Consider the following 17315-nt stretch of genomic DNA (forward strand, 5'->3'; position numbering starts at 1 on the left):
ACTTTACCACCGTGTCGCGCCCAATAACGGGTGCAATGCGATGGTAAAATCGCCCCCCTAAATCTTTGATGGTAGCTTTCTTTGAGGTCAGTGGTGAGTGTCATTGCTTTGCTTCTGACTACAAAATCTGGATCATTGTATCTGAGTGCCTGACAAAGGGTGGTGACGAATGCTTATACTCTTCACTGAATGCTACATATATGTTTATGGCTTACGTAATTGCGCTACCAATTATTTCCAAATCCAGGTTTGATTTGATTTCCCAGTTTAAACATCCTGACCACATTCGGGGCAAAGGACATCATCTCGTTTTGTGAGGAATCCCCGGCCAACCAATGAGATGGCACATTTTTTGCAGTTGAAGCAGTCATTGTGCCACTGGCGATCTTCGAAGGAGATATACTTTGAGCCTCCGAGCCCTGAGTAAGGAAAAAGATATGAGTGGATATTCTCATTCTGATCTTTTTATGAAGCTGCAAACTTGCTTTTACTTTATCAATTTGTTGATTTTTCTGCACGCTCTTTCCTCCTGTAGGCCTGGCACACCTGGGAAGATACCATCATTTTAGCTCTGGATTTGTTTGTGGTTGCTGGGTTGCAGTGAAGGCAATCAATAAGCTGCTGTACGAGTCAAGCTCCTTCATTTTCGACCCTTCCTCCATTTTGAGGTAAAATGCTGCACTTGTCATGTACTGAGAACCTGAATATCAGTCAAGTCCAGGCATAAAAATTGAAACCATTCATTGGGGAGTATAGTGATCAATGAATGGATTATTAAACTTAGCTTTAAAACTAGGCACTTTGTCAAAACAACATGGACATCTTTAATCCCAAAGGCGGTGAAACTACTTTTTGGTGATAGCCATGGCTCAGTGTGAGCACTCATGCCATTTAGTGGGAATGCCGTAAGTTCATGACCCACAATCAGAGGTTTGCACACAGGATGGAGGGAATGCTGCACTGTCGGAGCTTGATATCTCTCAGATGTAGCATTAAGCCAATGCCCCATCTGTCTTTTCGGGTGCCTGTAAAATAATCCCACAGCACCATTTGAGGGAGAACTCACCCATTGTTCCTCATGCAACATCACTAAAACTGACTATTTAGTCACTTGGCTCGTTGATGATTATCAGATTTAAGGGAGGCCGTGGCATTGTCATTGAACTAGCATTCCCTAGATCTGGAGCAAGATCTGGGGGCCCCACGTTCAAATCCCACCCTGGCAGATGATGAAACCTGAATTCAATAAAAATCTGAAATTAAAAGAGATCACAAAGCCATTGTTGATCGTAATAAAAAAACCCATCTGGTTCCCTAAGGAAATCTGCTGTCATTACCTAGTCTGGCCTACATGTGAGACCTACAGCAATGTGGTTGACTCTCAAATGCCCTCTGAAATGGAGGGCAGTTAGGAGTGGGCAGTAAATGCTGGCCGCTCACGTCACGTAAAATTAATTTAAAAAAATTCTTGCTGTGAATAAATTGGCTGTTTTATCCACCTGCATTACTGCAGTGACCATATTTCCTTTGTTATTTATTGAAGTACTGAGGATGTATACAAATGCGAGTTCTTGCCTCAATATTTCTATCAACAGTCTGTCTCAAATGAGGCCTTTCTAAAATGCTCTTTCGATTGGAAATGCATTTAGTGCCTTGGTGATACAAAGTAATTTTACTGAAAACTCAAAAAGTTCAAACATTTTGCAGATGTGAATAATTGATCCTATTACCCAAGACTTAGGTCATGTGGAATATTTTCATGTGGGAACCAGGAGAATGCTTTTGAATTACATAGAAACAAACATGTTGGACCCTATTTTACCATTTTGATTCTAAGTGCTGGGCGGAATTGAAACTGGGAGTGTTTCAGATCTGACTTTTAGACCCGTTCTCAGGCGCCCCCATACACACTCTGCCTGATAAAATATCAGCGATTCTGAATCGTGCTGCAGAAGCCTGTGAGTGGGGCTTAATGCATCCAAAATCCTGCAGCTCCGATCGGCGCCTCCAACTGCGCATGCTCAGAAAAAAATAATAGAATAGAGCTCCCCTGCCACATCCCTCCCGGGCCGGATAATGCCTCCCCCCGGCCCCCACAGACATTGCCCCACCCCACATTACTGACCCCCTTATACCCCCACCCCCCACCACCCAGATCGATTGCGGCCCCCTCCTCCCCTTCCCCTCCCGACCGATCTCAGGCAGAGTGGCAGCAAACCCCCCTTCCCCCCCACTGATCTCAGGCAGAGTGGCAGCGGACCCCCACTCGCCGATCTCAAGCAGAGAGCTGTCAGACGCTCGGCACTTACCTCCTCACTAACTGGAGCGCCCGAATCAGACTTTTGTAGAGCATGTCTGTTTCGCGCCGATTCTGAATGGGTGAACGCGGTGGGAAAGGGGGACGTGCCGGTAAGGTTGGGCATGCAGCTCATTAAGTAAATTTAAATGCATACAAATGCATTTAAATGGCCGTTGCGCCCGTTTTGGGTGCGGTCCTGATCGCGGCCATTTTTGCGCCTTGGTAAAGGGGGAATCGGCGCGGAGGTGGGCGCTGATCATGCTACTCACCTCGCGCCCGACTTTACCAAGTTTTCGCACACGAAAACGGGCGCAACGCAATGGTAAAATCGGGCCCGTTGATTCTGAGCTGTGCTGCACCATTGGTAGTAACTTGGCTTACACTTAGCTTAAGTATATGTTATCATGTGTATATATATCTCTAAATGTATGTACACACACACTTGGGTACAGAAAGACTTGAAAAAGTAGGCCGGGATTTTACCAGGCCCATTGGTGACTGGCTAGGAAGTAGGAAGACTGCTAAAATGGTAGGAAGGCATTAGGTAATGTGCCCAATATCTTCCTGCTGACAGTCCATTTTTCCAATAGATGGAAAGCTGGCAGTCGGACTACCAACTGGAAGCCCAATTGAGCCATTTAAATGATAAATTAAGAGCCTCTTCCCACATCCCCTGGGATTTTCCCACATTGGGAGGGCCTGCAGCCATGTTGGGAGACCATCCAGTGAAACCAGGCCTTGAGAGGGCCTCCTTTTTGAGCACTCTATGGGCCACGGAGAGGTCCTTTGGTGGCAATGGATGCCTCCAGATAATGTCACTACCTTCACTCAGCATCCCCTCCTTCCCCAAACCACCACAACCCTGATTGCTGGGGATTGCCTGCCTGGCCCAGATGCTACTTACTTGTCTTTGAGGTGTCCGGCCATCTAAGCACCCTCGTCCTCTGGGTGCAGCCCCTACAAATGGCCACCACCAGCATTGGTATGACTGGCGTTGCTGAACAGCCTTTGATTGGGCTGGCACCTCTACCGAGTGAGTCATTGTCCTTAATGGGACAGCAGCCCTGGGGTCAGTCATTTAATTGTCTGCTGCTGACAAAACACAGCCCAGGTTCTGCTGTTGGTGGCCGAAGCAGAGTGGCTTCCTGCAGCCTCCTATTACTGACCCTTCAGTGCAATCCTGTGGGGGTCCCAGATTGTCAGAAGTACTGACCTTTGCTTATATTCTGGATGTGGAAATCTTATTAATCAGAATCTATTTTAATGCAAAAAATGTGCCTGTAGTCAGACTTCGACTCACCAGCGATCACTTTGCCGCAGGCTGTACATTTTTTAGCATAGAGATTGCTGAAACAATCCAGGCAATATGGGAAATCATCCCTGGAGGTGAAACGTTGACCAGCCAGTTGCATTTTGCATCCAGTGCACAGAAAGCACTCCCTGTGCCATGGCATATCATGGTAAGTCACCCCTCCGGTGGTTATTGCCTGAAAAACAGTGTTTAAAACAAATATAGTCTATGGAAATCAATAAATGAACTGATCATTCTTGTCTCTTAGAGCTTGCTGTATATAAAATTAACTATTACGTTTTCTTAGACCTGTAGTACTTCGACTTCCTGAGTTGATGGATCTCTTTTCTAATAAATTAGTAATCATAAGCTCTTTGTCTCCATCTTCAGGCACCATGCCCCAAGCGGGTGTTGGTGACTGTGATCCTCAGTAATAATCTTGCTCTGGAGGTGTGGATCACCTTGGTTAGTACATTCATCCGGTTTATGAGGCTCTTTAAAAAATTCATTCTTTGTCCACCTTGATTATTTTTTGCCATTGATCTTTTCCATTAGCATCAGGCTTTCTAAATCATGATTTCTTATTACCTGCCCAAGAAATTCCAACTATCCCTTCCTGATCTTAGTCAGAAGAGTTTTTTTGGTCTCAGATGTCACCACCACAGACTCAAGGGGCCATAACTTCCAATGAGCATCAGAAAGCGATTGTCCCCTAGAATTAGAAGAGTTTAAAGAGCACTTACCAACTCTTGTTGAAGCCTCCAATAGTCAGAGCTCACAGGGCATGAAAGAGTTCCCGCAGGGCCCGCAGTGCAGTACAGCAGTGTCTGCCTCAGGGAGGCCAGGCCCCTTTTCTACTGCGCTGGCTGCCATAAAGCAGGTTGGTTTAAAGGGCCCAATGAAAATGACAGGCCAGGGGCAGGTAAGTGTCCAAGGTAAGTGGATGGGATTTGGGTAGTTGTGGGGAGGTTGGACATTGATGGCGAGGGAGATGAGAGGGAGTCAGATGTTGGAGGGGGGTGGTTCAGATGTCAGGTTGGGGTGATTGAGTCAGGGGGGGGGTCTGACTGGGTTGTTGGGGCAGCGTTGGGGGAGGGCAATTGTCAGGGGGTGGGGAAGATGTCTGAGGGGTTTTGAACATCAGGGAGGGTTGGGCTTTGAATGTCAAGGGGGGTGGAGGGGTATTTTGATCAGGGAGGTGGGGTGGGGGATGAATCGGGTTGGGGGTTTTGGGGTGGGGGGGGGAGTATGAGTTGGGCTTGTGGGTTGGAGTGGGAATTCTATGTAGCTGGAGCTTGGGGGGTGGGGGGGGGACAGCATTGGGTGGTGGGGGATACATAATGAGTGATTAGTCAGGGGGTGGTGAAGGCGTCCCCGGGGGGCTAGGGATTGTGAAGGTGTCCTGTGCAGGGCTTTGTCTGGGCACTGAAAATAGTTACACTGAACTTCGAAGTGGGTTTTATTTCTTCTCACTTTTTTCAAAGTAACTATTAGCGCAGCACGTGACAAAACCCTCCAAAGTTAGTGATTTAAATCGCTTTGTTAGATGGTTCCCAGCACAGAGCAATTGTCCAGGGGAACTTAGCAATTCTGGACACTTGCTGTGTAAACCCTTACCTGGGAACTTCCAAGAGGAATTCCCCAGCAAATCTTTGGGTTACCTCCCAAATCCGATGTGGGGGAGCCTGGAAGCTACAGGCTCCATGAAAGGAATGTTTTATAATGATTTTAAGAAAATAGTTATGCATATACAGCTATGTTATTAGTAAGGTGAGTGTGCCAGTTTCTCAGACTCTTTCAGTGAATGTCTATCCTTAGGCACTTTCATTCCCAGAACATTATCCTGTGTCTCTGGATTACTAGTCCTGTGACAATATCACCGCATCACCACCTCCCCAAATGGTTTTAGTTATACTTTCTTGAATTTTGGTTGTGTTGAAGGTCTGAAATTAGCATCATGGACCAAGGAGGCAGCCAATGCCTATTCAGTAGTAATCAGTTTCAGGTGGACTTGTTCAGTACATCATCCTGTGGATCTTTTCCTGCCGTAACAAGTCTCCATGAGGTACCTCCTTAACTGAGGAAAATTGGGTTTAACTCATGTCCGGTAGGAAGAATTTGGAATTCGATTCCATTGGTCTGCAGTTACAGTTTCCATTGGTCCCCATTTCAAAACGTATTTGAAAGATATAATAGCACATGAAGGAGGAATGGTGGGAGGTGCTTAATAGAGGTGACGCTCAAATGGGTATTAATTAGCTATTGCTGAGGCTTCCCACCATGGATGGAGTCAGGGCCAAGGAGGAAGGCAGCCACCTGCCACCTTCCTGCTTGATTAAGTGCCCCTCCCACCACCAAACCTGCCATGGGGAGGGCATTAAATTCTGCCCATGAAACCAAATTTTCCTTGTGATGTTTGAGACTTGTTGCTCAATTTTCCCAGAGATGAATACTACTTCACTGCTCAGCTCAATGTTATTTGCATACTAAACACTGGATGATCTTGGAGTAAAAGATATTACATGGCCATCTTAAAACTATGCTGTACCTTCTTGCAGGATGAACAGTGCTGAGCAAACTGCTTCTCATAGCATGGGACACAGTAGCTATCACTTTCCTTGGGGATAAAAGGCTTGGTTCCCATTGGCTGTCGGCAGCGTTTGCAAGTGAAACAGGTTTCATGCCAACTGTTTCCCCGATACTCCATCTTACGAGATCCTGTCATTAGAAAACTTTATTTTTAATTGCGATACAAATTGCACTTTGATTATTTAATTCAGACACATTTTATTTCTTACAGAGCACAGGATCATACACGGCTCAACATGTGAAAGCATGGTACAGGGATATCTTCATCATAGCCCCAAAATAATAAGGAGAAACTCATTAATTCACTTCTTAACATGAGTTGTGTATTTTAATCACACAATTTACTAATTCTCATGCAACCATGTTGATCATGCAAATGGATATCTATCAATATTGAAGGTCAATTGATGAATTGGATCAAAAAGAACCAACAGCCAGGACCAGATTTTTAATGGAGTCAGGAATGTCATCTGGAATTGGGAAACCTTGACGTTTTCCACTGCAACAACAAACTTGCTCTCCGGTCCCACCACCGCTACCCACTACAACCATCCCTACTACCTTTGTGTGCTGTGGAAGCCTAAAAACCATGTCTTGGTGAAGAGCTCATGACCACTGGGGGAAGTCTACTGTGGAGTCAGAAACATTTCTGACAGGCAAGTGCTAAATGTTTTGATAACTTTAGATGTTACTTTTATATGCAGTATCATAATGTGGATGCGTTTTAATTGTAGTGATTAATTCTGAGGCTCTATTTTGAAAAGGTAAGTTGTTGACCATTACATTGACAAGCATTGTGTAAGTGTTGAGATGTACTAGAGTACTTTATCCCTTGGACAAGTGCCCTAATGCATTCAAATGTAAAGGTAGCACTATTGAGATCTCTCATGTTATAAGCTGATGTGATTTAAAGAATAGAACCCATTTACTTTAAAAAGTAACTTTAGCCAATTTCACTGAGGAAAGAACAAAGAACAATACAGCACAGGAACAGGACCTTCGGCCCTCCAAGCCCACGCCGCTCCCTGGTCCAAACTAGACCATTCTTTTGTATCCCTCCATTCCCACTCCGTTCATGTGGCTATCTAGATAATTCTTAAACATTCCCAGTGTGTCCGCCTCCACCACGTTGCCCGGCAGCGGATTCTAGGCCCCCATCACCCTCTGTGTAAAAAACGTCCTTCTGATATCTGTGTTAAACCTCCCCCCCCCCACCTTGAACCTATGACCCCTCGTGAACGTCACCACCGATCTGGGAAAACGTTTCCCACCGTTCACCCTATCTATGCCTTTCATAATTTTATACACCTCTATTAGATCACCCCTCATCCTCCATCTTTCCAGTGAGAACAACCCCAGTTTACCCAATCTCTCCTCATAACTAAGCCCTTCCATACCAGGCAACATCCTGGTAAACCTCCTCTGTACTCTCTCTAGAGCCTCCACGTCTTTCTGGTAGTGTGGCACCAGAACTGGGCGCAGTATTCCAAATGTGGGCGACCCAACGTTCTATACAGCCGCAACATCAGACCCCAACTTTTATACTCTATGCCCCGTCCTATAAAGGAAAGCATGCCACATGCCTTCTTCACCACCTTCTCCACCTGTGACGTCACCTTCAAGGATCTGTGGACTCGCACACCCAGGTCCCTCTGCGTATCTACACCCTTTATGGTTCTGCCATTTATCGTATAGCTCTCCCCTATGTTAGTTCGACCCAAATGCATCACTTCGCATTTATCTGGATTGAACTCCATCTGCCATTTCTTTGCCCAAATTTCCAGCCTATCTATATACTTCTGTAGCCTCTGACAATGTTCCTCACTATCTGCAAGTCCAGCCATTTTCGTGTCATCCGCAAACTTACTGATCACCCCAGTTACACCTTCTTCCAGATCGTTTATATAAATCACGAACAGCAGAGGTCCCAATACAGAGCCCTGCGGAACACCACTAGTCACAGGCCTCCAGCCGGAAAAAGATCCTTTCACTACCACCCTCTGTCTTCTGTGACCAAGATGTGGAGATGCCGGCGTTGTGACCAAGCCAGTTCTCCACCCATCTAGCCACCTCCTCCTTTATCCCATGAGATCCAACCTTTTGCACCAACCTACCATGAGGGACTACCAAGAGAAACATCCAGCTTTGGCTTATTATTTATTGGTAACTATAGACCAGTTAGCTTAACCTCTATCATTGGGAAAATGTTAGAGTTTTTTTTATTCATTCGTGGGACATGGGCATCGCTGACTGACCAGCATGTGTTGCCCATTCCTAGTTGCCTAAGGGCAGTTGAGAATCAACCACATTGCTGTCGCTCTGGAGTCACATGTAGGCCAGACCAGATAAGGACAGCAGATTTCCTTCCCTAAAGTAAACCAGATGTGTTTTATGACAATCAACAATGGTTTCATGATCATCAATAGATTCTTAATTCCAGATTTTTTTATTGAATTCTATGTGTGAATCCACAAGAGATGGGTGAGATCCTAAATTAATATTTTTCATCAGCATTTACTATTGAGAAAAGCATGGATGTTAGGGAACTTGGGGAAATAAATAGTGACGTCTTGAGTGTACATATTACAGAGAAGGAGATGCTGGAAGTCTTAAAGCGCATCAAGGTAGATAAATCCCCGGGAGCTGATGAAGTGTATCCCAGGACATTGTGGGAGGCTAGGGAGGAAATTGCAGGTCCCCTAGAGGTACCTGAAGATTGGAGAGTGGCAAATGTTGTGCCTTTGTTTAAAAAGGGCTGCAGGGAAAAGCCTGGGAACTACAGGCCAGTGAGCCTCACATCTGTGGTGGGTAAGTTGTTGGAAGGTATTTTGAGGGACAGGATCTACAGGCATATAGAGATGCAAGGACTGATTAGGGACAGCCAGCATGGCTTTGTGAGTGGAAAATCATGTCTCACAAATTTGATTGAGTTTTTTGAAGTGGTAACCAAGAAGGTAGATGAGGGCAGTGCAGTTGATGTTGTCTACATGGACTTGAGCAAGGCCTTTGACAAGGTACCACATGGTAGGTTGTTGCATAAGGTTAAATCTCACGGGATCCAAGGTGAGGTATCTAAATGGATACAAAATTGGCTTCTTGACAGAAAGAAGTCTCACAACACCAGGTTAAAGTCCAACAGGTTTATTTGCTACCAAATAAACCTGTTGGACTTTAACCTGGTGTTGTGAGACTTCTTGCTGTGCTTACCCCAGTCCAACGCCGGCATCTCCACATCATTCTTGACAGAAGCCAGAGGGTGGTTGTAGAGGGCTGTTTTTCAAACTGGAGGCCTGTGACCAGCGGTGTGCCTCAGGGATCAGTGCTGAGTCCACTGTTATTTGTCATTTATATTAATAATTTGAATGAGAATATAGGAGGCATGGTTAGTAAGTTTGCAGATTACACCAAAATTGGTGTCATAGTGGATAGTGAAGAAAGTTATCTCCGATTGCAACGGGATCTTGATCAATTGGGCCAGTGGCAGATGGGGTTTAATTTAGACAGATGCATTTTGGTAGATTGAACCAGGGCAGGATTTACTCAGTTAATGGTAGGGCATTGGGGAGAGCTACAGAACAAAGAGATCTCGAGGTACATGTTCACAGTTCCTTGAAAGTGGAGTCACAGGTGGACAGAGTGGTGAAGAAGGCATTTGGCATGCTTGGTTTCATTGGTCAGAACATTGAATACAGGAGTTGGGACGTCTTGTTGAAATTGTACAAGACATTGGTAAGGCCACACTTGGAATACTGTGTACAGTTCTGGTCACATTATAGAAAGGATATTATTAAACTAGAAAGAGTGCAGAAAAGATGTACTAGGTTTCTACTGGGACTTGATGGTTTGAGTTATAAGGAGAGGCTGGATAGACTGGGATATTTTTCTCCGGAGCATAGGAGGCTGAGGGGTGATCTCATAGAGGTCGATAAAATAATGAGGGGCACAGATCAGCTAGATAGTCAATATCTTTTCCCAAAGGTAGGAGAGGCTAGATCTAGAGGGCACAGGAATAAGGTGAGAGGGGAGAGATACAAAACTGTCCAGAGGGGCAATTTCTTCACACACAGGGTGGTGAGTGTCTGGAACAAGCTGCTAGAGGTAGTAGTAGAGGCGGGTACAATTTTTGTCCTTTAAAAAGCATGGGTAAGATGTGTATAGAGGGATATGGGCCAAATGGGATTAGCTTAGGGGTTTAAAAAAAAGGGGGCATGGATAAGTTGGGCCAAAGGGCCTGTTTCCATGCTGTAAACCTCTAGGACTCTATGATTAATTCAGAGTCCATTATAAAGGATTTAATGTGGAGATGCCGGCGTTGGACTGGAGTGGGCACAGTAAGCAGTCTCACAATACCAGATTAAAGTCCAACAGGTTTATTTGGAATGCTGCTCCTTCGCTGCCCCGCTACCCACCTGATAAAGGAGCAGCGCTCCGAAAGCTCATGATTCCAAATAAACCTGTTGACTTTAACCAAGAAATTAATAACAGAGCATTTAGAAATACATAGGTCTGTAGCTTCCTCAGACAATTTTCAGCAGATTGCAAGTCTAGATGGACTTACCCATAGTGATATTTCAAAGCTCCTATCTTGTCCAACCTTTGTCCCTCAGGCTAGATGAGAGAGAAGCAATGAAGCATGCCACTGCAGCATCAATGCAGAGTAACTGGGGCACAGAGAAGAAAGGCATGACCCCTTTTGGAAAGGAAGTGTTTAAAGGGAGAAGGTAAGTAGGGGTTCTGTGGCGGGGGAGAGGGGTGGAGTGGGATAGGGGGTCAGAATGGTGGGGGAGGTCTTGGACCAGGTGAAGGGAGAGAGGCGTTGTTTGGGGGTCACACAGGGAAAAGGGGGCAGTCCAGGGAAGGTTCACTCAGTTGATCCTGGGTATGGAGGGATTTTTTTATGAGGTGCAGTTAAGTAGATTGGGTCTGTACTCGTTGCAGTTTAAAGAATGAGAGGTGACCTGATTGAGACATATAAGATTATCAGGAGGCTTAACAGGATAGATGCTGAACGGTTGTTTCCCTTGTAGGAGAGCAAAATCTCAGAGTAAGTGGCTACCCATTCAAGACATAGATGAGGAGGAATTTCTTTTCTCAGAGGATAATGAATCTGTGGAATTTACTCTAGAGATTGTGTCGTTAAGTATGTTCAAGGCTGAAAAAGACAGATTTTTAATCAATAAGGGAATCAAGGGTTATGGGGACAAGGCAGGAATGTGGAATTTTATCAGATCAGTCATGATCTCATTGAATGTCAGATTCGATGGGTTGAATGGCATACTTCTGCTCTTATGTCATATGGTCCCATTGTCTTATGGTCACCTGCTCCTGGAATGTTTGCTTGATAGTCCATCTTGTGTAAGTTAGCACATAAAGGCTATCTGGTTTTCAATTTCAATAGACTCCATTGCTTAGGTTTCACAGGCTTTGTTTTTACAGCTAAATGCATTATGAATATTTGGCTGAGTTTCAAAACTCATAAACCACAGGGCTCGTTTATATTTTAACAGTTTTAAGAGGTCATTAAAGGATTATCTCTCTTTGATATAAGTGGCTAAGTGCTTGTTTTTATAACAAATTAACCACTTGTGGGGATTTAATTTTTAATGGCTTTTATTCTAAAATGTTTCAGTATGAAGTGTGTTTGAATAACAGCTTTTTAGATGGTTGAGATAAATTCAAAGACAATGACAATGATGCACTAGCTTATTATAACAATCTGATTATCATCCAGAAGTTACTTCCACATCTGCATTACTATTTTTAATAAGTCTTATATTGTGGAATTTGTGCTTTTTTTTCTATTTTAATTTTGTGGTATTTGGCAGAGCCGAGATATGGACCATTAAGGAGAAGATCCATTACTGCCAACTCAGTCCTGTCTGGGTCCTCACTGTCCACGGGGATGGTGCCAGAGGACTGGAGAGTGGCGAATGTTGTTCCTCTGTTTAAGAAAGGGAATAGAAATGACCCTGGTAATTATAGACCGGTTAGTCTCACTTCGGTGGTTGGTAAATTGATGGAAAAGGTCCTTAGGGATGGGATTTACGACCATTTAGAAAGATGCGGATTAATCCGGGATAGTCAGCACGGATTCGTGAAGGGCAAGTCGTGCCTCACAAATTTGATTGAATTTTTTGAGGAGGTAACTAAGTGTGTTGATGAAGGTAGGGCAGTTGATGTCATATACATGGATTTTAGTAAGGCATTTGATAAGGTCCCCCATGGTCGGCTTATGATGAAAGTAAGGAGGTGTGGGATAGAGGGAAAGTTGGCCGATTGGATAGGTAACTGGCTATCTGATCGAAGACAGAGGGTGGTGGTGGATGGAAAATTTTCGGACTGGAGGCAGGTTGCTAGCGGAGTGCCACAGGGATCAGTGCTTGGTCCTCTGCTCTATTAATGACTTAGAGGAGGGGGCTGAAGGGTGGATCAGTAAATTTGCTGATGACACCAAGATTGGTGGAGTAGTGGATGAGGTGGAGGGCTGTTGTAGGCTGCAAAGAAACATAGATAGGATGCAAAGCTGGGCTGAAAATGGCAAATGGAGTTTAACCCTGATAAATGTGAGGTGCTTCATTTTGGTAGGACTAATTTAAATGTGGATTACAGGGTCAAAAGTAGGGTTCTGAAGACTGTGGAGGAACAGAGAGATCTTGGGGTCCATATCCACAGATCTCTGAAGGTTGCCACTCAAGTGGTTAGAGCTGTGAAGAAGGCCTATAGTGTGTTAGCTTTTATTAACAGGGGGTTGGAGTTTAAGAGCCGTGGGGTTATGCTGCAACTGTACAGGACCTTGGTGAGACCACATTTGGAATATTGTGTGCAGTTCTGGTCACCTCACTATAAGAAGGATGTGGAAGCGCTGGAAAGAGTGCAGAGGAGATTTACCAGGATGCTGCCTGGTTTGGAGGGTAGGTCTTATGAGGAAAGGTTGAGGGAGCTAGGGCTGTTCTCTCTGGAGCGGAGGAGGCTGAGGGGAGACTTAATAGAGGTTTATAAAATGATGAAGGAGATAGATAGAGTGAACGTTCAAAGACTATTTCCTCGGGTGGATGGAGCTATTACAAGGGGGCATAACTATAGGGTTCATGGTGGGAGATATAGGAAGGATATCAGAGGTAGGTTCTTTACGCAGAGAATGGTTGGGGTGTGGAATGAACTGCCTGCAGTGATAGTGGAGTCAGACACTTTAGGAACATTTAAGCAGTTATTGTAAGAAAAGGGAGAACCAGCCGTGGATAACGAAGGAAATAAAGGAGAGTATTAAAATAAAAACAGCTGCGTACAGAGTGGCCAAAAATAGTGGAGAAACAAGTGATTGGGAAAAATTTAAGAAACAACAAAGAGAGACTAAGAAAGCGATAAAGAAAGGAAGGATAGACTATGAAGCTAGGCTAGCAATTAATATAGAAAATGATAGTAAAAGTTTTTATAAATATATAAAAAGGAATAGAGTGGCTAGAGTGAATGTTGGACCCTTGGAGGACGAGAGGGGGGAGTTAATAGTGGGAAATGAGGATATGGCTGAGTCTTTAAATAAGTTTTTTGTGTCGGTCTTCACGGTGGAGGACACAAATAGTTTGCCAAATACTAACGATAGAGGGTTGGCAGCAGGAGAAATACTTAATACAATTAATGTTACCAGAGAGGCAGTGCTGGGTAGACTAATGGGACTGAAGGTGGACAAGTCCCCGGGTCCGGATGGAATGCATCCCAGGGTATTGAAAGAAATGTCAGAGGTAATAGTGGATGCGTTAGTGATTATTTATCAAAACTCGTTGCATTCTGGGGTAGTGCCGGTTGATTGGAAAACGGCTAATGTTACGCCGCTGTTTAAAAAAGGAAGGAGACAAAAGGCGGGTAACTATAGGCCGGTCAGCTTAACGTCTGTAGTAGGGAAAATGCTGGAATCCATTATTAAAGAGGAGATAGCAGGGCATCTGGATAGAAATGGTTCGATCAATCAGACGCAGCATGGATTCATGAGGGGAAAGTCGTGCTTGACGAACATGTTGGATTTTTATGAAGATGTGACTAGGGCGGTTGATGGAGGAGAACCGGTGGATGCGGTGTTTTTGGATTTTCAAAAGGCGTTTGATAAGGTGCCCCATAAAAGGCTGCTGAAGAAGATTAGGGCACACGGAGTTGGGGGTAGTGTTTTAAAGTAGATTGGGGACTGGCTATCCGACAGGAAGCAAAGAGTCGGAATAAATGGGTGTTTTTCCGGTTGGAGGAAGGTAACTAGTGGCGTGCTGCAGGGATCGGTACTCGGGCCGCAACTGTTTACCATTTATATAGATGATCTGGAGGAGGGGACGGAGTGTAGGGTAACGAAGTTTGCAGACGACACAAAGATAAGTGGAAAAGTGAATCGTGTGGAGGACGGAGAAGATCTGCAGAGAGATTTGGACAGGCTGAGTGAGTGGGCGAGGATATGGCAAATGGAGTACAACGTTGATAAATGCGAGGTTATACACTTTGGAGGAAATAATAACAAACGGGATTACTATCTCAATGGAAACAAATTAAAAAATGCTACCGTGCAAAGGGACCTGGGGGTCCTTGTGCATGAGACGCAAAAGCCCAGTCTGCAGGTACAACAGGTGATCAAGAAGGCAAATGGGATGTTGGCCTATATCACGAGGGGGATAGAATATAAAAGCAGGGATGTCTTGATGCACCTGTACAGGGCATTGGTGAGGCCGCAGCTGGAATACTGTGTGCAGTATTGGTCCCCTTATATGAGGAAGGATATATTGGCATTGGAGGGAGTGCAGAGAAGGTTCACCAGGTTGATACCGGAGATGAGGGGTTTGGATTATGAGGAGAGGCTGAGGAGATTGGGTTTGTACTCGTTGGAGTTTAGAAGGATGAGGGGGGATCTTATGGAGACTTATAAGATAATGCGGGGGCTGGATAGGGTGGAGGCGGAGAGATTCTTTCCACTTAGTAAGGAAGTTAAAACTAGAGGACACAGCCTCAAAATAAAGAGGGGTCGGTTTAAGACAGAGTTGAGGAGGAACTTCTTCTCCCAGAGGGTGGTGAATCTCTGGAATTCTCTGCCCACTGAGGTGGTGGAGGCTACCTCGCTGAATATGTTTAAAGCGCGGATGGATGGATTCCTGATCGGTAAGGGAATTAAGGGTTATGGGGATCAGGCGGGTAAGTGGTACTGATCCACGTCAGATCAGCCATGATCTTATTGAATGGCGGGGCAGGCTCGAGGGGCTAGATGGCCTACTCCTGCTCCTATTTCTTATGTTCTTATTGGATAGGCACATGGAGCACACCAGGATGATAGGGAGTGGGATAGCTCGATCTTGGTTTCAGATAAAGCTCGGCACAACATCGTGGGCCGAAGGGCCTGTTCTGTGCTGTACTGTTCTATGTTCTATGTTCTGATTTGCCAGAAAATAAGTTTTGACAAATGAGACTCAGATGCTCATTATCTAATGAATGCAAGTTTAGTTGTTAATGGGTGGGAAGAAATATTTGTGGGGAAACAGTAGGCTTTTAAATGATGTTAGTGTTTTGCTCATTTGCAGTGGGGAGTAAAGAGGAGAGGTAGAAGTAGATTACATTAAGGGAAGGGAGTTGTGGAAATTTGATGTATAATGAATGAAGATCTCCAAATGAGGGTGAGGGCCAATACCTCTAAACTGCATGGATACAGCTGTGCAACAACTAGCATTGTACCTTGTGTGACAAAAAGACACAATGTTCACTTTGAGATGAGTGCAGCTAAGTGTCAGTTGTAAAGGGACCGCTTTGTGCAGTGAAGCTACCACGCACAGAAATTAAAGTCGGGGGAAGGTTGGCGAGGACATGAAATAGCACTGAAATAGTCATCACCGTAATGGAAGAAGTCACCAGGGAGGAGACCTGAGAAGTGTTCAACATACCTTGCTAAAGCACAGGCATGTCAGGTTTCCATAGCAACACCTTTTAACTGGAAGAGGTGAGGAGAGTTAACAGAAATATTGTTCACTGTGAGAACAAGTCAGCTACACGAAGGCGAATGATGATTAATGATCTTCTGATTTTCGTGTTGCTATGATAATTAGGAAGAGGCAACCTCAAATTTATTTGGGGGACAATTAAGAGGGTAATTTCAAAGGAAATGAAAATGGATTACAATGCAAATGATAAACTGGTTGAAAATCCAACTCTTACCAGGCATGATGGTCTTTTTGCAGGTGAAGCATTTTGAGGAGTACTCGTTAGAATAGCACTCGGTACACAGCAGGTTTTCATCCTTGACGGCAAAAGGTTTTTCAACCAGAGAGCGGCTACATTTAGCACAATTGAAACATTTTTCATGCCAATGCAGATCCTTATAGGACAAATCCTAGCAGAAGATGATGAAGGAAAATCCATTTGTGTGTGTATAGTACAATTACAATATACTACAATTATGTTTCTGATATTCAGCATGACCAATTACAACAACTGCATGCGGCTGAAGTTACTTAGATCTACTTTTAATCATAAATAAGAGATTAACCTCAATAGCTATCTTCAAATGTAATTCTAACACATTCTTGAATTATGTTCATATTTACATGTTTAGTGGCTACTTGCATATTTCCGTGGCTTTTTGCCAGTCTGGAAGTTAGCCTGGTACAAAGCCAACATTAATTTTTATGACATTAATTTGGTATGTTTAATAATTTAGGGCACATTTAAAATGCTTATGTTTCATTAACCCAAGAACACTTTTACCTTGGACTCACTGCCGATGGGTGCCTTGCATTCTTCACAGATATTAGAATATAGATTCTCATAGCATTTGACACAATACTGGTTGTTATCTCGTAAGATATACTTCTTCCCAAGGAGGGACTCCTTGCAATAATGACAATCGAAGCGTTCCCCCATGATCTTTAACTTTCACTTCCTAGGTGGAATAAAAAGATGATCCTGAATGAAAAGTGAAATTCTGCTCAGCATTTAGCCAAACAGGAAGTGAAATCTTTTCCAATTAAGTAATATTAATGCATTCTTGGAATCAAATAGAAAGATATACATTTTTCTCTTCAAAGTTAAAGAACCATTATCTTATTAGAACATAAGAACAAGGAGCAGGAGTAGGCCATTTGGCCCTTGAGCCTGCTCCACCATTCAATAAGATCATGG

The 17315-nt window shown here is 44.2% G+C and overlaps 1 protein-coding gene across 1 annotated transcript in view; it reads right to left on the reverse strand.

The window, feature by feature from the left end:
- Nucleotides 1-267: 267 nt before the first annotated feature.
- LOC144494100 (four and a half LIM domains protein 2-like) overlaps nt 268-17315 on the reverse strand; it is a 42453-nt gene continuing 25405 nt past the window's right edge. The window contains exons 2-6 of the mRNA XM_078213680.1: nt 16902-17076; nt 16353-16527; nt 6139-6308; nt 3600-3786; nt 268-419 (exon numbers count right to left, since the gene is read on the reverse strand). Of these exons, the coding sequence (XP_078069806.1) occupies nt 268-419; nt 3600-3786; nt 6139-6308; nt 16353-16527; nt 16902-17057 (840 nt within the window). The 5' untranslated portion in view covers nt 17058-17076. The remainder of the gene's footprint in view (nt 420-3599; nt 3787-6138; nt 6309-16352; nt 16528-16901; nt 17077-17315) is intronic.

Source organism: Mustelus asterias, chromosome 5 (genome assembly GCF_964213995.1).
Source record: "Mustelus asterias chromosome 5, sMusAst1.hap1.1, whole genome shotgun sequence".
Taxonomy (NCBI): Eukaryota; Metazoa; Chordata; class Chondrichthyes; order Carcharhiniformes; family Triakidae; genus Mustelus; species Mustelus asterias.